Raw genomic sequence first — 25,518 nt, forward strand, 5'->3', positions numbered from 1 at the left:
ATATTTATTTTTTAAATATTATTAAATTTTATTGCGCGTAAATTATTTGTACATAATCTATGATAAACACACTGTGGAAAATTGTAAAATTATTATTTTATAATAAAAATTTCAGTTACTATTCTATGATTGTTATATATATATGAAGAAAAACATTTTCTAATCAAATTTATCCTGGAATTTTTAATATAATATTTATGGAGGTGTCCTTGATAATTTAGGCTTGGCCAAAAATGCTTCTTCTTCTTTAACAAGTTCTGGATCATTTTTCCATGAATTATCCTTAACTATATTGTTATCATAATTATTACTATTCCTACAAACAATACTATTACTAGATCGATTTATAAGAGCTATACATATATATAATCTAGACAATTCAGCAAAAGTATTTTATTGAAACAAGTGTAATAAGTATATAATTTATTTAAAATATAATTCATTATAAACATACATAAATTGTCGTAAAGTATATGTGTATAATAATTAAATAATACAAAAGACGTGTATTAAATAATATAAAACGTGCTTCAACAATACAAATAAATATTCGAAAATTGTGAGAAGTGCAATGTGAATATATAAAATTACTCACAGCGAAGCTATACTGCTGAATTTCTCTATTTCTGTAAAAATCAAATTTATAAACATTTTACTTAAAATGTAATAATAGTAACAATAATAAGAAATTAATTTTTTATTCCTTTTAATTAATTTCAATAGAAATAATTTGCATCCATTAATTTCTATTAAATTATGTGAATATGAGTCAACGTAGAGTGATGATATATGAGTCAAGATAACTTAAATTGCTATTTGAAATATGATATTTTTTAAATAACTATTAATGGTACTTTGATTATCGTATATTATCTAACTGATTAATATTTATCTAAGTTTCCACCGCTTTCGTTTACGTGCTCTAATTTTTCCAAGATGTTCTAAACATGTAGGGAAAGTCATAAAGCTTTCACTGAATGGCATTTGTGATTTACTCTCTTAATGTGCCATGTTCGTCATTTTTAAGTTAGTGTATTTTTAGTTAGTAGATGAAAAAATAATTGGAAAGTCTCTTGCTCAGAATATTTAAACAAAGTTAGAAATGTGAAATACATACCTGTTTGACCATTCTCACGACCAAGAGTCACAGAAGATGTTATTGCAGTCTCACTACTATCCCTGTAAAACGATAGTTATTAATTATAAGCTATAAGTTAGATTAATATATATATATATATATATATATATATATATATATATATATATATATATATACACAAGACTTTATATTTATTAAATCACGTTTGGATTCAGTTAAATTAAATTAATTAATAACGCACTTGGAAGTTCGATTTTCATATAAATAAATGGTATGATTTGAAATTGTTTTTTGAGAGTAATTTGGGTTACAAAATTTTATAGTTTTTAAAGGTAATTTTTCCCACTCTGTTTTCCATTTTCCATCATGGAATTTTTCTATATCAATCCTATTTTGCGATCTGCGTAATTTTAATTGATCTATTTGAACATTATTTGTTTTGATGTTATCGTAATCAAATTCGTATTGATTTTGATTTCTGTTTTTAATCATGCTTGATGGCCAAACTATATTTTTTAATACATTTAAATTTTTATTTTGTTCTTTACATAGTCGATTTTCGTATTTTATAATTGAAGAAGATTCGGTACTGACGAATCTTTTTGCAATATTTTCAATTTTATCTGCAGAGAGTGATTCTTTATTCGTGCCATTTGTGATAATTTGCTGTTCCTTGAAGGAATTATAGATATTTATATATATTATATAGAAAGAGATTTAGTCGATAAAAATTCCTTACGAATTTACTTCGGATATTATACCTTCAAAGAGAAATCAGATAAATTCGATATTTGTTTAGTAAGAGCTGTTTCTTTAATACAATTTTCTTTCGATATTTTATTTTTCATCCTCAAATTGTACCTACTATTTCAATTTACTATTATTAATAATCGAATTAATCTTCAGCTGTATGTATGACATTTATGTAACATATGTGTGTCATTAAGAAAAAAATTTACTAATAATATCAATATTAATTTGATTATTTTTCTATGTAAAAAGAGATAATTTTGGAATGTACAACTTGTATGTATAAACACCTTAACGTAGGATAGGACGGGCGTTTATTACAAAGATGATTATTGTGTTGATTGTCGTAAAAATTGATAGGATTCAACGTAGATATCTTTTGTAGAGTTGTATCCGTGGTTATAGTATCTTGAGGAATCTTCGAAGAAACGCTATAACACATTGCAAGCAGCGTTTCTCCATTCAATTCACCGACATAATTTTGCAGCGGATCATTTTCGTCTAATTCATTTTCCAACACATCCAACTCTTCCTATAAACATATTCTGATGCTCAGATAATATTCATTTGGTAAATTTGCACTGTACTTACATTATCATCATCTCCAGTTTCTTCAGTCTGTGGTGTATTAACATTTTCATGCCTTTGTATTTTCAGTATATGTTCTAGATGCTTTCTGTTGTATCGAAATTATCATCATTTAATTTTTTTAATAAAAGAGAATTGCTATCTTCTAATCTAATATTTACAAATATGAACTTTCTAAATCACTATTCAAAGTAGAGATTTAGAATTTATAAGAAGACATTAGTCGATTATAAATGCGTGAATTGCACTTTAATGTGATTAAGTTTTTATTTTTTATATAGTGAAAATTTTAATATTTGTTTTTATATATTTAGAGTATTTATATTTTTAGAAATTTCATATTTTATCCGAATATGTGTACTTTATTTTTGTAGTTTTCTGATTGCTTCCAAGATAATCCGATATATTCGAACCTTTCATTTTCCTTGCTTCCTCATTTATCACAGGATTGTTTAAAAAATTGTTTAGCGCTCCATTAATATATGGTAGAGACTAGTAAATAATATGAAAACTTTATATAAATATTTCTTCCATTAATTTCTAAGATTTTCTTCTAAATATTATATTTTCTAAAATATGTGCATGCAATTTCACTCACAGATGAATGATCTATTGAGAGAAGGATGAGTAGTGTAGAAACGAGTAAAGAAGATATCTTAGATGCTCTAGCTTGCGCTAATCGATGCAATGATAGATTCATTAAAAGTGCGGTAGCGTATTCAAGCCTGTATAAACTTATGATGCGACATTTATCGTGTAAATGATTGATTAACCATTCTAACAAGCCATTTTCTATCATGTATATCCGTTGTTGTCTACGTAAAGATAATTTCTGTAACATCGCTATCATCATATCACACGCCAAAATGTCAATTCCATCAGCGTAATTTCTATCGAGACAAGCAAAGATCTGAAATATCGAAGATCGTAATTTATCTTAACGTGTGGTCACACATAAATTTACATTTACCTTTAAATTCAAATAAAATATTTTTGTTTGATTTCAAAATATTACGAATAATTATAAAAACATACACACATGCAGATGATTAATTTAACATACTACGTTTACAATAGTAGATCCGACCGATAAGTAATCTCTTCCGCATCTGAAGGAAGCCAATGTGTTTAGTAATCTTGCGGTGAACTGTTGTAAAAGATGCCTGGCATAAGCTTCTCCTGCAGTCAGCAAACATGGTAGAACTGGCTTGCCGCTGTCGCTAGCAATTTGTCCATGAAGTCCTAACAAATCGTGGCTTATATATTCGTGCAGGACTTCATCCTGTTCGTTCAGCTGCGCGAGTGTTATTTTCTAAAAACATAAATATATTATTTAAAATAATTAATATACATCTCACTTTATATATTTATAAATAATTTTAATACCCAACGCAATGCTTGCAACAGCAATAATTTTGTCTTCACATCGCCGTTAAGCAGATGTAACTTGATTTTTTTGTAGTCCAATAATTTTGGAGATACTGGTAGCGCTGCGATATGATCAAATTTAGGCTGGGACATTGCTTTTATGTTAGTATGACCGAATTGCAACAAGGATGGCTGTAAAAATTTGTCGAAAATATTAGCAAAATTAAAAATACAAAGTTTATGAAAGACACGTTGTGATTTTTTTATACTTACATAAGAAGTTTCTCTTATATTTTGATTAAATAAATCTGGAAATATCTTCATGCAAATTTCAAGCGTTCTTTGTATATCGACAGTCTGCCCTTTCACCGAGTTTTCTAATGCCACCGTTAATTCCCCGGCGACGTTTATTAGCTTATGATAGTCCGCGTGTAATTTATGAAATCTCACTTTTAATTTCTCGTAACTTGTATGAATACTGCATAAATGAGTCTTGGTCAATGCCAATTCTTGATTGCATTGAATCAATTTTTTCTCTAGTTTGTGCATCTTCAGCAAACTATTAACACTTTCTCCCGGATTCAATAAATTTTCTCGCGAATCATTGATTATAATTTGGTCTCCAGTAATATATGTTTGTGTATCTCTGCAAATAATAACACACATACACGAATTGTTTTCTACAAGTTTCTTTACTAAAAGAGTATACAAAGAAGATTTTCTTACTTTGATTTTAGATTACGACTTTTATGAGATAAACTGTACTGCTCCTCATCATCATGATTTTCTAAAAATATGGGTATATTTCTATCGTTTGGCACAATTGACATATTATTCCTTGTAGTCTTATTTGCAGTATTTGATTCTGCAACACCCATTTTTGTTACTGGCATAATATGTACTAAATCTCGCGATTGCACTCTATTAAGATTTATATTGTTCAAGTCAGCCAAATTCTGCAAATTTCGTAATAATTATAATTATAATTTATACTTTTCTTCGTTTCTTTTTTTATCGCACATAAACACACGATATAAAGAATTCGAGTTATTACAACGAATTTACTCACTTGTTTGTGATTTGTAATAAATAAATCTAGATTTCTTGATAGCTCATCCAACCAATGTTGTTCTAATATTTTGGAGAAAAAAGTGTCTGCATGAATGTCTTCTATAAATGGTAGCGCATAAAACGATTGTAATTCTTTGTCATTTTCTAATTCCTTGCCCTCTCCTTTCAAGTAATCTTGTAATTGTTTCATGCTGTTATTTATATTTTTTTCGATTTCAGTTGCACTGTTCTGTTTATTATTAATAACATCCTTAGGCTAATTACTTTTAAAATATTTCACATAGTACATTATTACATTAAGCATTAACATTTTATTTTAAATGTAATATAACGCGAGAATATTCAAGAATAGTAAATATATACATAAAAATATAATTTTTAGAGATAATTCAAAAAAATATAAGTCACCTCCTTGTATCTTTCCATAACAGAATCTCCTTTTACTGAAGACAATTTTGATGTATCTATTTCTGATGTCAATTCTAGTTTATAACAAAAATTGAAAATGTTATATAAAAAGTATATAGATTAAATATATATATTATGCATAATTATTAACAATATATTTATATTTCTCACGTTTTTTATATTGATCAGTGCCTAATTTACGTTTAGGTAATATAGCAAAATGCACATGTAAATAAAATGTTAATTTTTTGTATTCTTCACACTGTTTAGTGTTGTTAGAAAACAAATCCTCCCATAACTGAAAAGAATAAAATCTCATATCTATTTATATCGATTCAATCTCTTATATAAATTTAATTGCAGACATTTAATCTTTAATCCTGTACAAAACTTTTTACCTGGAAAAAGGTCGAATAATCTCCGATATTGAAACATAATATTAATTGAGCATACGGATCTGCAGTAGCTTCTAATTTGTATGTTGAATTTTGGAAGCCCATTTTTGAAACTTCTTGAATTAAAGCTTCAGCAGTGCTCTCAAAATTATGATCTAGAAGAAACTATAAAAAACGCAATTTTTTTAAATATGAAGTTTGCTTGAAAAAGATATATATATTGGTCACTTTAAATGTAATATTAGAGCTGTCGCGTTTAATTAATGTACTATTAATTATACCTGATGGATTACTTTGATGTTTTTATCAGCCATTTAGTTCTCATATAAACAACTCACAATTAGTACATATTTCTTATTCAGTTTAAAAGTATAATTATTATAGAGAAAGTTATGTGAAATATTAATTAATTATAAATAACTTCTGTATATTTTTCAAAGTGTCATTGAAACAATTTATTATATTTGGCTATATTTGATTTTTACTCCACTTATTATTCAATTTATATTAACACAGATTTAACAGATATTTTTCTCGTAGAAACTCATATCGCGAAATGTGTTAGTTTAGGTCATTAATCGATTTTATGTAAATACACTATTGATTAACATACAGTGCCTGAAGAATGGCAAACGTGTATTCTAGCTGATATCTTGTAGTATCGCGCATTAAAGTTCTAATTTTTAAAATTCACACTTATTAAATGTAATCTTTCCAATATATATTGCTATAAGCAATATTTATTACGATGTTCCGATAACCGTATAACAGAATTGATAATTTGCCATTGCCATGTGACCCGCGGAAGAAAACAAACGTTTGACGTTTACGACTGCGTACGACTGAGGAAGTTTCTGCTAGCTGTCAGTTTATTAATTTTCTCGTATACGCACGCGCACGTATTATGCACGCGGTCCCTCAGCTGTTTATAGTTCACAGTTGTTTACATTATCGTTCATCGACTTATTGATTTCTTAAATTGTTATTAGGATTAGCACGGCGTTAATTCATTCAATATTATTAAGGAAGATTTTGAAAATGACTGAGGAACAATGTTCTTTATTGTCCAATGCAGTAGTTTCACAGGTTTATTCTTATTAGCTAACTGATATAGTCTTTATTCAGAACTTATATTTTAATTAAAAGAGAATTTGTGATTTTATATATATTGTGTAAATCATAGATACCAGATACTGCGTGTTACATACCAAATTTTATTACCGAGGAAGAAGAGAGACAAGTTATAAAATACATAAATAGTGTACCACAACCAAAATGGACACAATTGAGTCATCGTAGATTGCAAAATTGGGGTGGAATACCACATCCTAAGGGAATGATAGCGGAAGAAATTCCTAGTGTAGGTAGTAAGAATGTAAAATATCTGTCGTTTTAAAAATGGAAGAACTGCAGGTTTTTTATATTTGTGACAGCAACATTTATAATAAGTACTAGATTAAATGATTATATTAATCAAATATTAACACTGGTATATATATTTTAGTGGCTTCAGAAATATATTGATAAAGTGGCAGCTTTGAACGCTTTTGAAAATGGAGTGTTACCTAATCATGTTTTAATTAATGAGTATTTATCAGGGCAAGGAATAATGGTATGTTAGATAAGCAAAAGACACAATTAATTTTCTTCACATAGATTTCTTCTACTACATAGATTATATTTATTTATATCAGTCAATAGAAAATGTGAAAGTATATACATGATATTATGAGAGTGACATGTTTCCTCCAGGCACATTCAGATGGCCCGCTTTTTTATCCTGTCGTAACTACTATAAGTTGTGGTTCCCATACACTTCTTGACTTTTATAAACGGCTCGATACAACAGAGGTAGATACTACAATATACCAAGGCTGATACAATACATATTTATATGTAATCACATCATTTTTTTTTTGTAGCAACAACAGCCTAAGGTAGAATTCAGCTTATTACTAGAACGCAGAAGTCTATTAGTTCTACAAAAGGATTTATATCACAATTACTTGCACTCTATAGCAGAAAGAGATACAGATAGTATATCAGAATCTTCAATAAAAAATCTACATATGTGTATAAGAAAGTTTATGGAAGGAGAAATAATAAAACGTGATACTAGACTGTCTTTAACTATTAGACATGTACCAAAAACTAGCAAACTAAAATTAAAGATTTTTTGATACATGTATTTTGATACATTGTCGAAATTTGAAGAAAATACAGTTAAATAATATTGGAAATAAAAATAGAATTTTATCAAATATTGTTTTTCTTTTCTATTTTATCACTTATTTTAAATTATTTCTAGAACAAATTTAGTTTATGGACTGTCCTGCATTTGCACATTTGTATCTTCTGTATCATTCTCAAGGCTCATATCAATTATTTCTTCATCACACTTATCTAACATTCCTTGTAAAGAATGTATCGATGATATTAAAACATGAAATTGTTTACGACGCATTTCTAACTTGTGCTCCAACTGCTCTGATTTGTCCTGCAAGTAAAACATTACTCAAAAATAAAATCAATTTTTAAATTTATTTAAAAAAGATTGATTATATTATATATGTATAAAAACATGCTATCAAACCTTTAAAGTGGCTAACTCTTGCTGTAATGTGCCAAGCTTGATGTCTGTTTCCAACCGATCTGGCTGTTCATTGATGACTTTTGCTAATACATCGTATTCTATTCTATTCTTTCTCACACGTTTGGCTTCTTGCAATTCTATCTTAGTTTTTTCTATGTCTTCTTTGGCTTCTTCTATTTGTATTTCGATTTCTTTGGACAGCTTTTCATAGCTGTCTAACTCTTCTCGACTCATATTTGAGACTAATCTGGATTTTTTCTGTGCAAATTCACATTGCGCCAATTGCGATAACATTCTTTCATGTAATGTATTATCCACATCAGAACTATTAATCCACTTTATGAATGATTTTAACAGCATATTGATTCTACGGTCATCTCCTGTCCCATCGCCGTCTATAAGCAATCTCCGGCGAATTACTTCTTCTATAAATTCAAATTCATAATGTAGATTATATATATTACTCTTATACAATACATATTTTTTAACTATCAAGAGCCATCTAAGCCTTTATATTATTTATATTAATTTTATTATTTTTTATATTAAAAATTATTTATATTTTTTTTATTATTATTATTATAGATTATTTATATTAAAAATAAAAAATATTTGTGTATATACATATGCACATTTAAAATCTTATAATTGCATTTATTGCTCAAATTGTTATTCATTATTTTTTTAAATAATGAATATTATAATCATAGAGTATTATTGAAAATATGCTATTTACCATCAGACATCTCGTGATGTATTTATAACCAAGTCAACAACATTGACCATTGACGTTGATTGACGATTGATTGAGGATTTGAGGATTTGATACTACGATATACGATTCTGATGCGATGTTTACATAGATATATACATTGAGTTTCAAGATGAGATACGCCATGTCGGCAAGTATTGCCACTAGAATGAGAAATCTTAAGCTCTAAAGCACAGATGGTAATGAAGGATATAGTTACGAAAAAAAAACAAAAATATGTATATATATAAAATTATATATACATATATACATTACGAAATGTCGGGATTATTGCAAATGAAAATTATGAATAAAAGATTTAAGAATTAAAAGATTTTTATAAATATGATGATAAATTTTTTGTACACACTTATATTGTTGAAATTAATATTTATATTAAAGATATTTCTCTTTACAATAGAAAAAGAAAGAGAAGCAAGAGAGAAATAGTACTTTCCTCCTCTTTTTAAATAAAATTAATAACTGTATATTTCAATTCAATTATGATGCAGTACATTAATCTAAATTGATACAATTTTCAAAACTGTTAAATTTTCAAAAACGATTCTTGTTATTTAAAAAATATTAAATTTAATGTATGATTGAGAATAATTGAAAAATGTATTAATTGCTTTCTTAAATACATCTAAAGTAAATAAAAGAGAGAGATTGATTTATTTCTTAGTTCAGATTTTTATTTCGGATTTTATAAATAAATATGCGGGTTTTATTTTATTCATATGATATTATATTTTGACCTTCTTTTTCTCTATAACTACCTGCAGGCCTATGCCTGCATAGTATACAATTTTTATATTGTATTAAATACACTTTACATTTCATAACATCACCATTATCGTAAAAATGGTATAACGCTCGAGAATATAATATTTCATCTTCCTCATCAAAAAATACGTCGACATATCTCTGGCATTTAATACATTAAGATCATTGGTCCCACATATGGGTCTACAAATATATATAATATTTGCAATATATATTATGACATCTACAACTTAAACATTACGCTCTTCTGGCATTTTAACGTCTTTGCTGGTATCTTTTAACTTAAAAAAGGGGAAGAGATAAGCTTCCTCTTTTTCTCTTTCCAAAAATAGAAGTCACCTTACATTTTGTTCTTAAAGTCAGGTACATCTCAAATAAACTCGGTAATCTGTGACCATCTATTTTCATAGGATTGCAATTTTTAATATTATAAAATATCATTGTTTGTTGTGATTGTGTCTCAAAGGCCTTCAGTTTAATAATATTCAATTTAATTTCAGTTTAATTTCTTATGTTACTATTATAAGAATAATTCAAAATTGCGGTAAATTCATCATTAACAGACCCGAAACTAAAGTTAAATATAAAAAATCATAATAAAATTAATATGTTTATACGATATTTTATTGAATCATTATATATTTGTTCTTTTCAATATAACTGAAAATTTTCAGCTGTCATAATCTTTAAAGATGTTACTTGCACATACATGTGAACTCTCTTTATGCTTTATTAATATACATATATGTGTTAATATATATAAATAAATAGAATAACGATATATTTTTTTATATATCGTTATATTAATTTTAACATAGAAATAATTTGAAAAATAATTTTTTCTTATAATATTTGAAATAATTTCTTATATATGCTATTAATAATAATTAATTATATATATAATAAAATTATTTCAAAATTAATAGTTGTCAGTATGTGCCAACTAATTCTTAGGATTATGACAATTGATTAACGCAATTTTAATTTTTATGATTATTTTAATAAACATTATTTTTATATACACAGAAAAAATTATTCAACAACATCGAGAATCAAACATTCCCGAATAATTCGCAATATTATCTAAGGATTTGAATAATATAAGTAACTTTATATTTTCGAAGAATATAGATTTTATGAAAAATCTAAATTTTAACTTCTAATTTTCTTCAAATTGTAAATTCATAATTAAGACTTTATCTTTTAATTAATCATCGATTATGATTTGGATTGTAAATAATGGAAAATTTGTTGTACATAGATTCAAATTCGGAATTGAAGCATATCGAATTAAAATCATCGTGATAAATATACAAATAAAATTGCTATAAAATTTGCAAGAAATAAGTTACTATCGATGTACTGCTTAACAAAAATATGCCATGAAATTAAAAATCTTAATGATATTCTCAAAAAACTTCATCGTTCGTTTTGCACGAGGAAGATCGCATTTTTTGCATCACATTTAAGTAAGATTCATATGCAACGACTACAAAAACACAGTTATAAACGTGTTTCGAAGAATTTTTGAAATTAGTGTTACGATTGAGAAGGTTTCTTGCGTCTTCCGAATAAATTGCTTAATACAGAACTTCGCTTGTAATCGCGATCTTTGCGATTGCCGCCTGAACTTTGCTCGCTTTCTGATCCGCTCTCTGACGTTCTTCTGCCATCCACCACTGTGATGTTCGGAGGAGATGATTGCGGAGCCGCTGGAGGAGCAACGTAAGGCGGCAACGATGTCGGTCTACCGGTGAAAGTATTATTTTGTTGTTGTGTACCCTAAAAAAATATGAATCTATTATACTCGAGCTTATAAACAAGACAGCGTTAAAGTTATCATGAAGTATTGAAATTGTTATAATCGCTTATTTTTTTATGTGCAGATCTTATATAATCTAATTTAAATACAATATAATAACTCTTTTTTAAAATATTTTTCTATAAAACATGTATTTTGGAAGAAATTTAAGAAATTTTATAATTAGTAATTATGAGCTTTCATTTTATAAAATAAATATAAATTGCTTTAAATCGTTTATTAAATTCGTAAATAAAATATTTAATTTAATTAATGTTTTATAAAAACGCTTACTTGTCTTAAATTTACTGGTACATTCCCATAGGCTGTAACAAAAGAAAGATACAATTAAAAAAATTTTTATTTGATTAAATTGACATCACATATTGATGCAACACTTGCATAATTCAGCTATATTGTTATTGTACACTAAATAGCTATTTACAATTGTTATTGCTGATTATGTGAATTTTAAAGTTAAAAATCAAAGTGCAGATATCAGCGCAGAATGCAATATTAAATTATAATCTTCAAAGTGGTTATAAATAGCAAAAATCTGTTAATATTTTAAAAAATACGAGTATCTATGTGTTCTGGTTAAACATATATGTATATAAATATGTAATTGATAATTTTCACATTGCTTTAGCATTTTACATTCCTGGCCAAGCATTTTGGTAGATAAAAAAATCTTAAAATGCGGATGAGTGATGAAAAAGTGTCAATATAGAATGATTGCATGCGACTTTTTCACGTTATCGATTTTTCTGCACATCACCGAATGTGTTTTATAATGACTGACCAAGATGCTGAGGAATGTTCCACTGAGTCATTCTAGTCGGCGGAGGGGCACTCAATGGCAATGGAGGTGCTAATTCTACAAAATGATGATGAATGTTCACGTGTCCACGAATATCGAGTAAAATCTTCCTAAACCTCTTGAGTTTTTAAATTATACTACACACATAATAATGTACCTTGATGTTGTTGAGGAAGATCCACGCTACTTTGTCTGTGCCATATCGGTGGCTCGTTCGATGAGTACTGGCTAGATCCATTATGATTTAACGTTGCACTGCGTTGGTAGACGTTAGGCCTTCCTTGTTGCAAATGGTGTTCCACATCTATATGGAGACATTTTTTTATTTATACATAAAGATTACAAGATAAGATAAATAACAATGCAATGTAAAGCGATTATTAAAGATTAAAAAAATGGTATGTGCACAAAAAAAATTTTAATAAATTTTATCTTAAAAAAAAAAATCGATTTTAATTATAGCTAAAAATTAAGAATATATATACTCGCTATATATATGAATTTCGAGATATTTAATTAAATCCATGTGCGTACCATTACGCCTATATTGTATCATATTTTCTGAACTCGGTGTTCTCATGGGAATAGGTGGAGGAGCGCCTCGGGGTGGTATGGGTGGTTTATCGGTTTCCAGCATTGCGGAATTGTGTTGATACTGATCCCATTGAGCCGCTAGTTGCTCCTGTTGCATCAATTGCTGCTGCTGTTGCGCGAGCAGCTGCTGTTGCCTGTGCATTTGCAGAAACTCTGTTTGAGTTTGCGGTATCTCGGATCTCTGCGATGCGAGGAACGCATCGACATTCTGCGCATCGTTGCGTCGCTGCTGATTCTGCCGATGCGTCTGCAGGAACTCTACTTGCACAGTGCTTGGTGAATGTTGATTCGGCGACGTTGGCTCACGCCTAATCACAGAGTTCTTGCGTTCCATCTCCGGTGTGGAAACGCGGCTACTTCCGGTTGACACATTATCATCTACTTGATCCACTCCCGAGTTCTGCAGTCGGTCCAAACCTTCTTGCTATATTTGAAATTCAAAGATAGAGAATATATAGATCATTTTACAGTTTCATAAGATAATAAAAAAAACTTAAAAAATTGAGATAATAAAAAAAGATAAATTAGTTTATTTATCGCAAACCTTTTGAGACTCGTCGTAGCTTAAGAGTTGCAGACTTGGCGGCAGTTTCGCATGGAATGAAATTTTGTTGACCCAATCTTCCATCTCCTGTTGACTCGGTGCTAAAAACAAAAATTCCGAGCCATCCGTACACTTCAATCGAAATACGTTCTTCTTCTTCGTGTAATCGTCTGCTTTCTCGCATAGGGCATTGAAAATAGTTATCGGAGCAGTAGCCGCTTTGCTCAATGAAAAATCTTCCACGTCCTTGAAGAAACACAGCAGTTGCCCGCATAATACTGCAATGGTTCAGAAATAAAAATATATTTGCGAATGTGAAAGCTTTACGTCCATCTAATTTTACAAATGATTAAGTACCAGTGTAATACTGCTTCCACGATCGAACGGCTGCTTTTTTGCCGGCGCTTTGAAGCTCGTGCTTTCGTTCGAGAAAACCTTGAATTTCAACCGGTCGCAAGGCGTCCATGTTCTCCATTCGTTGTAATTTTCTAAAGCTTTGTGTTCTTCGTCTAGTCGTGAAGCTAGGAGTCCGTTTCGGCTTCTTCGTATCTACTTTCATGCTTTCGGCTCTCTTAATATCTGAAGTTGCTGAAAAAATTTGAATAAAAAAAAAATCGCAATTAATAAATTATATAGTCCTTTTATTAAAATAAGAAAAAGAATCTAAATTATTATCAATTTTTTTTCATATGAAAATGGTACATACCTCGTCTTAATTTTTCGCCAAATACGTGTGATATACCATGAGATTTCTGAGATGTGGCAGGTTCTGCTGTTTCGGAAGTAGCACCCTTCAGCGGAGATAATCTAATAGATATAAGCAGTAGTATTTGTAAAACATTTTTTAAAGTATTACTTCAGATATTTCAACACATTTAGTTTTGAATTAAATTTCAATTTTTACTTACATATTCACAGATTCGTGTTCATCGACAGAGCCATTAACTTCATCGTGTTGCGCGCGATGAGAATTGTCTAATAATCGCCTACGTTCTTCTTCGCGTTTTCGTTCTTCGGTTATCCTTTGCACCTCTTTACGTTTCCGTTCTTCAATTCGCTCGCGTTCCACACGCTCTTTCTCCGCTTGACGCGCGGCCATTTCTACTTCTTGTTGTTTTCGGAAGGCTTTTTCTAGCTGTACATCCATAACATTAAACAGACGCATATTACACAAGCCATTAATAATAACTGCTAAAACAATCTCCTTTCTTTTATCTATTTTATATAGCAAACTTACCATAGTTATTCGCTTAAGCGTGCTGAATCTCTCTTCCTGCGCCTCTATGGTCTTCTCGAAATCTTCGTGTTTCCTAATCAACTCTTCCACTTGCGAAATACTCTCTCCCAATTTTTCGTCATACAACATTGGCTCTCTGTTGACTATCCAATTCTCCAAAGTTTCAGCGTCCCTCTTGAACAGCTGTGTATCCAAATTCTGTTCGTAAATTAATTTCCGCTGCTGCCATGTGTCTTTCAAGATCTGTTGGCGTTGCTGCAACACTGATATCTTCTCTTCAATCTCTTTCCCTAGGAAATGGCCCTGTTCGATCAACTTTTGCCCGATTCGGTAAAACTTCTCGAAGGCTTCTTCGCGAGCATCGATCTCCGATTTGTACTCATTGTGCCTGGAAATCAACGCCTCGGCGCCAGGAACGTCACGCGCCAATTCCGGCGCCGTCACCTTGGCTACCATCTCGTTTATCCAGGATATCAGATCCCTGTACTCGCCTAGATAGGCCTGTAGTTGTTCTGCTTGAGCGAGTTTACTTCGTCTCTGTGCTGCTTTCTCCAATAATTCGCTCCATGCCGCTTCCGCTTCTTGATGCTTTACATCGATATGTACACGGGCGTCTGGAAACAGCTCGATTAACCTGGACGCCTCTTCCGTCAGGCACTCTACTTGCTCCTTCACAGCTGCTAGATCAGTCTCGAATCCTTGATGCTTTCTTACCAGTGCTTGAATAGTCTCCAGATCATGGCCGTAGCCATCCGAGCTGAGAGCCACTTCTTTTTCCTGTATCCAGGAGATAGTCTCGTCGGCCGTCCTATCGAACATGTGAACTTGCTTGGCGCCCGCCAACGCGTCTTGTCGAGCGTGCGCCAATTCCTTCAAATCTTCCCATTGTTGCTTCGTTTCTTCGATTTTAAGAGATATTTTATTTTTCTCGGGATTATCCTGCTCTATCAGTCTTTGTCCCTCGTCAAGTACAGCCGATACACGACCTTCGCTTGTCGTCAAGCCGGCTAAGAAATTGTCGAATATCTGAATCAGCAGTTCCACATGTTCCACGTCGCGACCATAGTCCTCCGATGCAGCAACCTGAGCATGTTTAATATTATGTAACGTTTAATAATTATGCTTTAACATTAATTATAATAATTAAAAAAATATATACATATAGATGAATGTATGTAATTATATAATTATATAATTATTAACTAATTATTTTTCAGTTTACCGTTGTTTGATCTCCAATCCATTCGATTACTTCATCAGCTTGTCTGATAAATTTGTAAAACTTTTCGCTTTCCGATAATCTTTGTAATCGATATTCTTTCAATTTCTGCAATTCTTTAAATTTCACCTCGATGTTATACTGCTTTTGGGCGATATTTTTACTATCAAAGTGGTTTCGCTCGATTAGACCGCATGATAGCTTCTCTAGGTTATCGATTGTGCTCTCGAAACCGGATAAATCGCGCTCGATACCCTCTAATTTCTTTAGTAGAGACTGCACGGAGTCTTCGTCCTTGCCGTAGTCAGTTGATGTTAATTGCGGATGTTTTTCTCTAATCCACTGCTCAGCTTCCGCCGCTTCAGCATAAAACTGTACATAATATGTAATTTTTTAATTTCGTCGTAAATAAAAATTACACACTTCTCTCTCTATTATCAGTTAAATTTTTAAAATTATTAAAATTATTTACGCATTATTTTTTTATATTATAATTTATGATATTATTATTAATATTAATTTTATATATAATATTATATATAATATAATATTATTCATATTATTATATAATATTAATATTATTAATATTATTATTATTATTATTATTAATTTAATAACACTATATATGATATTATTAGATTAGTAAAGATATACATATTTAATAATTTACCGTTTGCGATTCCACAGCATCGAGTAATCTTAATTTTCTGACACTCGCCAGGTCTCGGAGATGCGACAACTCCTCTTGCAGTTTTGTAATTAATTGTTCAATCTTGTCTCCCGCGAAGTGTCCGCTTCGAATCATCATAGTCGCTCTGCTAACCAAAGAAGCTACCACAGGTTCCCTGGATAATAATTCTCCTTCTAAAGCTTGATGTTTCTTTTGCAATCGCTTCACTGTAGTAAGAGAGCTTCCGAGATCGTTACTTGCAGCTAATGGTTCTTTCTCTGACAGCCAGTGCAACTCATCCTCAACGTCTCTCGCGAACTGGTGCAACAACTTCGCGTCTTCTAAATTATCTCTGCGTATCTGCATTGGTTCCTGAAGACTATGATATCTATTTATCGTAACTAATGCTCGCTCTTGAATTTCGTCGCACATGAAATGATTTGATTTCTGGAAGCTAGCGGCAGTCTCCTTGATGGACTCGCATGCCTCGTTGTGACCAAGTACGTCGTTCTCCAGATTGGTATGTCTCTTCAGCAAATTCGCCACGCTCGAGAGATCCTTTCCGTGATCCTCCGACTGCAACTGAGTCTCTACTTCGTCCATCCACGTCTCGAATTCGTCTAAACTACGGCCAAACAGCAAGGCCTGATATGCGTCGTTCAGTCGGTTCTTCTTTAATTCACTGGTCTCTTGCAGAAGACGCCATTCTGCTTCCAGCTCGTCCAAACGTTCCTGTATTTCCTTCGAGGCGTAATGGTTTTCTTCGATAAGCGCTTCACCCTCGTTGACTACAGACGCGACTCTCGCCTTGTTTGCCATCAATTCACTCTCGAATGCGATATGTTTCTGTATCTTGCTCTGCAGATTTGAGGAATCTCTATAATTTTCATCACTCGCTACTTGTTGCTTCTGATGCAGCCAACCTTCCACCTCGTATATGTTCCTGAGAAATTGGTGCAAGTGATGGCTCTCTAAAAGTTTCTTCCTTCTGGCCGTCGCGCTATTTTTTAATTTGTCTCTTCTGGCGCAAACGGAAGCGATTCGCTGTTTTATTATACCCGAATCTGCGTGTTCACGCGACAAGATGTCATTAGCAAACTTTTCGAGTTCGTCGATACGTCCCAATTGAGACATCAGCATTTTCTCGAACTCCTCATGCTTACGCAGCAGTGTCTCCACGCCCGATAAAGATTCGCCAAGATCGTCGTTGTTCAGGAACGCTTCCTTCGTCGCCAGCCAACTATCAGCTTGATCGGCTTGCTCCTTGAACAGTTGCAACTGATGCGCTTGCGTTAATTTTTGCCTACGATTATCCCAAGCATTTCCCAATGTCTGTCTAAGTTCTTCCAAATGCTCAAGATTATCCTTAATTTCTTCGTCAATCGACAGGAGCTTCTGACCATGTTCCTTCAGACCTTTAAATGTATCTTGTCGGCCGTCAATTTCCGCTTTCCTTTCTTGATGTAGTTCTAGTACAGCCTCAGCTTCAGATATGGTAGTTGGTGGTTCGGATTCATCCATGCGTTTTATAGTATCGGTCACCCAAATATCTAATTCGTGTAAATCAGCTTGAAACTTGTGCAATGTATAAGCTTGATTTAAAGCATCGCGTCGATGTCGAGTTAGACGTTGCAAATCATCCCAATTAGACTGGAGCTCGGATAATATTCCATTTATTTCGGGTGCCTTGTCCGGATATTTATGCGATAATTTCTGTGCTTCTGCCTTATGCTCCTAAAAAATACATACAATAAAATTAAATAAAATTAAATAAAATTAATACAATAAAATTAAAATGTAAAATATTACTTGTGCTTTTAAATTCTATTTAATAAATGTATTTAGAATTATTATAATTAATCATACTTCGATGTGCATACAAACTACAATATATTCACATACATGAGTAAAATTTTTTAAATAAATATTGTAATACTTTCTCACATAAATAAAGAGAGAGATTAAGATTTAGAGAAATAAAAAAAAAATTTCAATTGTTACTATTATGTATATTAATTATTGTACATAAATTTATTAATTTTAATCTAAAAATTAGTAAATTTAATAATTATTATTGTTCCATCAAATTATTCTATATAAAATTATTAATTATTAATTATATGATAATAAATAAACTTATTAATTTCAAATTATAAAATTAATAATTAATTGCAAAGTAAAATAATTTATGAGAAATTAACACATTCCTCACTTACTTTTAATTTCCCTTCTATTGCTGTCATGTCTCGCTCCATAGCCTCTTGTTTTCTTTGTAACTGCTCGACAGCGGGTAAATCTTTTCCTGTGTCGCTTGTATTCATGGCCATTGATTTCTCAATAACTCTTTGGTTTGTATCATCTATATCCCGATTAAATAGATGGATCTCTAATGCACCCGCTAATGTTTCACGATACATGCTTAACGCACCTTGCAAACCTTTCCACTTATTGTTAAAGTTATCACGCCGCTGCTGAATTGCCTTTGATTCATTATCACGACCCTGTTATTCAAAATAGCAAAATAGTGACTAAAATATTTTTCAATAATAAAATTTACATTTCAGTTAATATATGAAAAAATTTCTTTTATTTTTTTTCTATAAAAGATTTGATTTCTACCTGTTTTATAAGCTTATCCGCCAAAGCATTAATTGTTTTTATTCTGGAATCGTCCACTCGCATATCGCTATCCACATCATCGAGTTTCCTTTGTAAGCTCAAGCAATGCTCGTAATCCTTTCCGGTATCGCCAGCTTGGACCATCATTTCCTTGTCTCTGATCCAAGCCTCGATTTTCTCCACTTGATTATTAAATTCCAAGATATCTTGAGCCTCCTCCAAACCTCTGCCTCGATTTCCAGATTCCAATAGCAATTTTCGCCAGGATGTATGTAGATGTTCCAATTGTTGATGAATTTCCGTGCTGGCCGGATGCTTTCGCGTTAATAAGGTTTCTCCTTTTGCTATTTTATAAATAAATTTATTATCAATCCGATATGCAAGCGAGGAAATTACATAATTTAAGCAGTAATTATATAATTTATTTATTAATCAATTACCTTTAATCTCTTCGATCCTGCTTTGATTTGCCGCCAGTTCCGCTTGGAATGCTTGATGTTTCTGCAATTTCTTGATTTTGTCTTCCAAACTAGACACTTCGCCTTTCGACGCTTCCGCTTCCAATTTCTTCTGCTTCTCGCCTATCCAAGATTCGGCCTCGCCCACATCTCTGACAAACTGCGCGTGCAGTAGACTGGCCTCCAGCTTTCTTCTTCGCATGTCGCACAGATCTCGGATTTTTTCACGTCTTTGAATGACCTCGTTCAATCGCCGAGCGATCGTCGACGAATCGAAATGATTCTGCGCTAAAAGTTTATTTCCGTGCTCTTGCAGCGCCGTCAGTTTTTCCTCGTGTGTAACTAGCAGTTTTTCAAATTCGTTGTGTTTCTTCACTTGCGCGTCTACTTCCTCAACCGAGATCCCGAAATTGTCGCCGCTCAGCGCGGCCTCCTGAGTGCTGGATAAAGTGTCAAGCTGTTTGGCGTCTCGCAAAAAGAAGTGCAAGTCGATCAATTGATCTAAATGCACTTTTTTCTGCTGCCAAGCGGTATGCAACTTTTGTCGCTCGTCCAAGAGTTGATTACATTTTTCTTCGACATCCTAAAAAGTCGTAATTAATTCGCGAATGAGACGCTTGTTGCAAATAAGACATCGAAATCTCTGATGGATTTATTGTATAAATTTATTGGACAAATTTACTATGAACGAATTTCTTACCATAGCGGCGTAGTGACCAGTTTGTACCATAGCTTCGCCTAAATCGAGCACCGAGCTGAAATTTTCCTCTCGCGCTTCGATTTCTCCTTTCAGACCTTCGTGCTCTGCCTTCAAAGTCTGCGCACTGGCCGCATCTCGAACCTTTTCCTCTGTCGACATTGTAGCGCGTAATCCAGCTGCCCAATTCATCAAATCTCTAGCCTGAATAATTTTTCCGTTAGAAGTGCTGTATGTGTAAATCATCATATAAATACAGTGAAAGAAACATACCTGAGCATGGAATCGTTGCAAGTCGCAGCTAGCCTGTAATTGATCCCTTCGATGAGCGGATCTATTCTTCAATTCTTCCCAATGAATAACGACGATTCGTTGCTGCTGATCGATATGCGTCGCGTTATTTCCTGGGTAATGAGCTTGTAATCTGGACGCATCCTCGACTAGAACTTGCAATTGAGCCTCCAGTGCGACTAGATCATTCTCGAATCCTTCATGACGTCTGATTAACGCCAGAACGGAATTCAAATCGCGACCCAGATCTTCTGGCAAAGCAGCCTCTTTTTCCTGTATTCGTGATAGCGCTTCAGCCACATCGCGATGAAACCGATGAATCTCGCCTGCTGCCTGCAATCGCTGTTCACGATTTCGGATGAGACCTAACAGATGTTGCCATGATTCCCTAGTAAACAAGAATAAATCAGAATTATTAATTTTATTATTTTCTCTCTTCGAAAACTAAAATTTTTCATCTGGAATAATCGGATTATTAGTAAATTGTGAATAATTTTTTTGTTTATATAATATTAATAAATATTCAAAAATTTGCAAAAGCTTCATCAATTTAATAATATAATTTAAAATATTCTATTTTAAGAAAATTTTTTAATTTTAGAAATTTTTAAAATGTGGAAAAAAAAGAAAACAAGAATAATATAAAAGATTTTGAGTTATTAAAATTGGAAGAGTTTAAAAAATTTATGTAGAAGATAGTTTTGATTAATTTATAATTATATATAATTATATACTTATAAAAATACGTGGGTGTGAGTTATTTCACAACCAAGTACTCACTTCATTACCATGTGTTGCTTTTGTACTTGAAATACTGGATCATCTTCGTCGGATCTGTATAGCATATGTACATAGAAGGAATGTTAATGTGACCCAACACCGAGAAAAAATAGAAATAAACTTTTCTATATTAAAAGATATAGTTATACTGTTATATTAATTTATATGAAGTATACCCCATAAAAGAAAAAGAGAGGAAGAAATATTATTTTATATACCAATTACATCATCTTATTAATTTATTTCGTGCAAATGCGATACTAATGATCTATGAAAATAATAAAGAAAGTATTAAAATAGCAAAAATAAAGATAAACAAAAATTTGTTTGCTCGATTTATCACTAGCTAAGAACTTACCCTAATTGTTCCTGACGTTTTTCGATATCCTGAATATAAGGACTCTCATTCGCGATCAATTTTCTGGCTAATTCTTCGCACTGATTGAATCTCTCGGAGCCGGCTTCTATTCTATGCTTGAAATCATTGAATTTCGCTTGTAACAGTAACAGATGCTCATAATCCTGGCCATAGTCTTCCGATGCGGCCGCCTGTTCTTGTTCCTTAATCCACTGTTCCAACTCTCTGCTTTCTAGGAAATATTCATGGCGATACATGCTCTCCATTAAACGCTGCTGCCTCACGGTAGCTAGTCGTTGCAAAGCACGCATTTGTTGAACGATTGCTTGCTGCTTATTGGCTATCGCTTTGCTGTCGGGATGCTTCGAGTTTATCATCGTAGAAGCAGTATGTCCCATTTCTGTCACGATGCCATTGTATGTGTCTAATTCGAGTTCAACAGCCTGCAGATTATAAATCAAAATTTTCAATATAATACAATTGACTCTGAAGATTATATTAATATAAAGATTGTATGAATATTAATATGAATATAAAAATTTCTATCAAAAATTAAAATGGAATAATAGGATAGTTTTATTAATATCATGTTTCATATTGCGTTTTATAAATATATACCTTGTGTTTCGTCAATAATTTCGTAGCGGCATCGCGATCCCTGCCGTAATCGGTGGAGCTCAATACGTCATTTTTCTCGTTGAGCCAGCTCTCGACCTCACCGGCTTCGAAAAGGAATTCTTGCGCTTTTAGGGACAAATCCAACGCTCTACTACGCTCTTCTGCCTTATCTTGCAAGTCTTTCCACGCATCATCCAAAATATCGCATAGTTCTTGAATCTATTAAAAGCATCAATGTAACTGATTACTTATTGTCATCTATAATAACTCAATTTATTACATTTTTCAACATATTACTGGCGCGAAACAAATACAAATTAATGATTTATTAAATAATTAATTTTGCTGCTATATTGTTTTTAAAAGCTTATAGTTTTGATTTCGATATGGAATATGCTGACAATAATACTGCCCAGAGTTCCATTGCTGTGACAGCAGAAATATTATTTTATGTCTGCATGCACAATACATATACATTTCCTCATGATCATCTGAGGTTTATTAAATTATGAAGTAAAATCGATAAGCTTATTGCAACTAGAATTGCGCATATAAATCATATATATTAATAATTAATATTATATTCCTAATTTGAAATAGATATAAGCTGCAAAACAAAAATGAGATTTTAAAATAAAAAACATTATATTAAAAATCTCGTTCAATATTCCTGTATAAAAAAAGAACATATTTTGATATAATTGACTCTGGACACACATAATATTAAATTATTAATATTTACTAGTTTGAAATTAAATTATTAATATTTACTATTTTGAAATAATTAAAATAATATTTTGGAACAAAAATTTTTATTATACATTTTTATATATATGAAATGTTATATATCTGATTACTTTTATCTACAATAAAGAGAATTTTCGCGTATTACGAGTCAATTACAACAAATACAGCTCATACAATTTTAGAGACTGTGCTAAAAGTACAACGACAATTAAGATAAAAATAAAAATATAAATCTTATAAAAATAATAATTTATTAATTACGTGAAATCTCAAACGCGCAATTAATAAACAATTAACACGGAAGCGATAAATATCTGTGACATTTTCCATGCATCAGTGCATCCACCTTACCTCTGTACACCCAATACTCTTCGAGATGTTCCAGCTGTGCAAAAATCATAATTTCTTACTCCAATCTCGGTCATCTTCAATCATCATGCAAATCCACGTGAAAAAAAATTATTATTTGACAAAAAATTTCTCGCTATTTACCTTTTTCTTCTCTGGATGAATCTGATCGATAAGCGCCTGTCCAGAAGTTAAAGTCTTATCTATCATAGGCTGATGACCGGCGATTTCCGCTTCCAGCTTCTTGTGCTTCTTATGCAAAGTCTGGGCCTGGTGTAAATTTTGTCCGAGCGTTGTCGAGGATGCTTGTGGCAAGTGGTCTTTAATCCATTGTAATTCTGCGTCTAATTCAAAGCCGAATTTATGGAAGCGCAAGCTCTCTTCCAATGCTTCTCGACGTTTCTTAGCCGGTTCCTTTAGGCTGCGGAATCTATAAATATAAATTTTGTGTTATCTTTACATATCATTATCTATATTTGTTTCATCAATGAATGAATTAATTGAATTATTATAAAATCAATTTTGTTATATAAAATGGCGACAATAATGTAAATTATAACGAAGGAATTTTTTAATTCTCACATACTTTTTCTGCGTGGCTTGACTGCTCTTCAGAATGTTTACCGCATCAAAGTGACCTTCATGTGCCATCTCCTGACCCATGGCTACGAGATCGTCCACCTTTTGTTCCCACTGACACATGTCGCTCTCGAGGGTCTGGTGTTTTTTCAGCAACTCCTTGCAACTGCGAAGATCCATGCCTACTTGCTTACTCTGCAAACAGCTCTCTATCTCTTCCAGTTTCAATCTGGCATCTTCCATTGTACGATTGTATCCGTGTTGTGAAGCGGCTTGTCGCAGTCTGCGACCCTTCTCCAGCGATAATGCTACGAGTTGGTCCCATTGATCATTTAGATCCTTCAAGGTTTTTCCCACGTCGTCCGATCTGTAATTTTCTTCAGATATCAGCGCTTTGCCCGCCTTGTTGACTGCTCTCAACTGTCCTTCATTCGCACGTAATTCTCGTTCGAACGCTTCATGCTTCTGCAGTTTGCGCTCAAGATTATTCAAATCGCGGTAACTCTCATCGCCCGCAGTCTTCATTTTGTCGCCCAACCAATCGCGCAAGTCATCCACTTCGGCTGAGAATTGTTGATAATGCTCGGATGCCTTCAAGGCCGCTCTTCGGCGTTGAGCAGCGTCCTTTACTGCCATACGACGGGCTAGTACTTGATTTCTTTTTTCATTGATGCTAGATATAAATTAAATTTATTTAGAAAATGCTATAAAATTTCATTAACATTGAGTTAAAAAATTACGATTAAAATTCTTTTAATTATTTTAATAAATTTCGTAAAAAAGGGAAAGAGAGAGATTCGATATTATATTTACTTTTAAGTTATTAATTAATCATTGTCTGATACTTACTAATCTTTGTCATAGTGATTTTGGGCAATTAGTTTATCAGCGGTGTCGCTAAATAGCTTTAATCTGTCATCTTGCGCATGAAGAGTGTTCTCGAATTTTTCATGTTGTTTCAATAGAGCCTCGACATCGTCCAAAGATTCACCCAAATCAGTGAATTCAAGGAAAGCTTCGTGAGAACTGGTAGTAGCTTCGATCTGATCAGCTTCCCGATTAAATTGTTGCAATTCCAGGCATTGTCGTAGCCATTCTTCTTTTGTCATCCAATCGGCCATTACCGCTGGATATAATCCATTTAATTTATCCAGACGTTCGCGTACATCCGCCAAATTTGGATTACGACGTAACAATTCTCGACCAAGATCCTCGACTTCACGGAATCTATATAAATGCACAAAAATATCTTTCATAAAAATTGTATTTATTAAAAAAAATTTTTCAATAAAATAATATTATAAAAATTATTTTAATAAATCCAATATA

At 32.0% G+C, this 25,518-nt stretch overlaps 4 protein-coding genes across 12 annotated transcripts in view; 1 reads left to right on the forward strand and 3 right to left on the reverse strand.

Moving 5' to 3' along the window:
- Positions 1–52: 52 nt before the first annotated feature.
- LOC145969466 (lisH domain-containing protein ARMC9) lies at positions 53–6,558 on the reverse strand. Of its 6 annotated transcripts, none has more exons than XM_083095624.1 (18): positions 5,961–6,276; positions 5,683–5,844; positions 5,456–5,582; positions 5,285–5,358; positions 4,875–5,105; positions 4,532–4,761; positions 4,079–4,451; positions 3,824–3,997; positions 3,501–3,749; positions 3,036–3,347; positions 2,799–2,929; positions 2,441–2,525; positions 2,140–2,381; positions 1,861–1,960; positions 1,341–1,771; positions 1,118–1,179; positions 596–626; positions 53–316 (listed from the first exon to the last, which is right to left on the reverse strand). In XM_083095624.1, exons 1-18 carry the CDS (start codon positions 5,991–5,993, stop codon positions 196–198), a joined length of 3,168 nt encoding a protein of 1,055 aa, XP_082951750.1. In that variant the 5' UTR covers positions 5,994–6,276; the 3' UTR covers positions 53–195. The 6 variants fall into 6 exon arrangements, with proteins under 6 accessions (XP_082951750.1, XP_082951749.1, XP_082951752.1 ...); XM_083095623.1 differs by having other exon boundaries at positions 54–316; positions 1,861–1,963; positions 5,961–6,275; XM_083095625.1 differs by lacking the exon at positions 5,961–6,276 and adding an exon at positions 6,293–6,558 and having other exon boundaries at positions 56–316; positions 1,861–1,963.
- Positions 6,390–8,133, forward strand: LOC145969469 (putative RNA/DNA demethylase ALKBH6). The gene is made up of 5 exons (XM_083095634.1): positions 6,390–6,765; positions 6,863–7,039; positions 7,184–7,291; positions 7,432–7,530; positions 7,602–8,133. Exons 1-5 carry the CDS (start codon positions 6,718–6,720, stop codon positions 7,857–7,859), a joined length of 690 nt encoding a protein of 229 aa, XP_082951760.1. The 5' UTR covers positions 6,390–6,717; the 3' UTR covers positions 7,860–8,133.
- On the reverse strand, positions 7,847–9,192 carry Thoc7 (THO complex subunit 7). The gene is made up of 3 exons (XM_083095635.1): positions 9,009–9,192; positions 8,273–8,697; positions 7,847–8,176 (listed from the first exon to the last, which is right to left on the reverse strand). The coding sequence occupies exons 1-3, from the start codon at positions 9,016–9,018 to the stop codon at positions 8,000–8,002; spliced, it is 612 nt and encodes a 203-aa protein (XP_082951761.1). The 5' UTR covers positions 9,019–9,192; the 3' UTR covers positions 7,847–7,999.
- A 504-nt stretch (positions 9,193–9,696) lies between these two features.
- The window catches only part of Kst (spectrin beta chain, non-erythrocytic 5 kst), a 63,279-nt gene continuing 47,457 nt past the window's right edge, over positions 9,697–25,518 (reverse strand). For 2 of the 4 annotated variants that reach the window (XM_083093716.1, XM_083093713.1), the window contains exons 8-30: positions 25,039–25,416; positions 24,197–24,862; positions 23,755–24,040; positions 22,516–22,734; positions 21,898–22,340; positions 21,540–21,593; positions 20,742–21,147; positions 20,472–20,672; positions 19,754–20,354; positions 19,314–19,657; positions 18,911–19,195; positions 16,695–18,428; positions 16,028–16,396; positions 14,806–15,888; positions 14,477–14,703; positions 14,275–14,375; positions 13,926–14,156; positions 13,569–13,846; positions 12,965–13,448; positions 12,588–12,734; positions 12,413–12,487; positions 11,905–11,936; positions 9,697–11,591 (exon numbers count right to left, since the gene is read on the reverse strand). In XM_083093716.1, the coding sequence (XP_082949842.1) occupies positions 11,349–11,591; positions 11,905–11,936; positions 12,413–12,487; positions 12,588–12,734; positions 12,965–13,448; positions 13,569–13,846; positions 13,926–14,156; positions 14,275–14,375; positions 14,477–14,703; positions 14,806–15,888; positions 16,028–16,396; positions 16,695–18,428; positions 18,911–19,195; positions 19,314–19,657; positions 19,754–20,354; positions 20,472–20,672; positions 20,742–21,147; positions 21,540–21,593; positions 21,898–22,340; positions 22,516–22,734; positions 23,755–24,040; positions 24,197–24,862; positions 25,039–25,416 (8,887 nt within the window). In that variant the 3' untranslated portion in view covers positions 9,697–11,348. The remainder of the gene's footprint in view (positions 11,592–11,904; positions 11,937–12,412; positions 12,488–12,587; positions 12,735–12,964; positions 13,449–13,568; positions 13,847–13,925; positions 14,157–14,274; positions 14,376–14,476; positions 14,704–14,805; positions 15,889–16,027; positions 16,397–16,694; positions 18,429–18,910; positions 19,196–19,313; positions 19,658–19,753; positions 20,355–20,471; positions 20,673–20,741; positions 21,148–21,539; positions 21,594–21,897; positions 22,341–22,515; positions 22,735–23,754; positions 24,041–24,196; positions 24,863–25,038; positions 25,417–25,518) is intronic. The other 2 variants (XM_083093714.1, XM_083093715.1) reach the window with 2 other exon arrangements.

Source organism: Camponotus vicinus, unplaced genomic scaffold (assembly GCF_025532165.1).
Source record: "Camponotus vicinus isolate PSW18456_S1 unplaced genomic scaffold, iyCamVici1.0 SCAF_3, whole genome shotgun sequence".
Classification (NCBI taxonomy): domain Eukaryota; kingdom Metazoa; phylum Arthropoda; class Insecta; order Hymenoptera; family Formicidae; genus Camponotus; species Camponotus vicinus.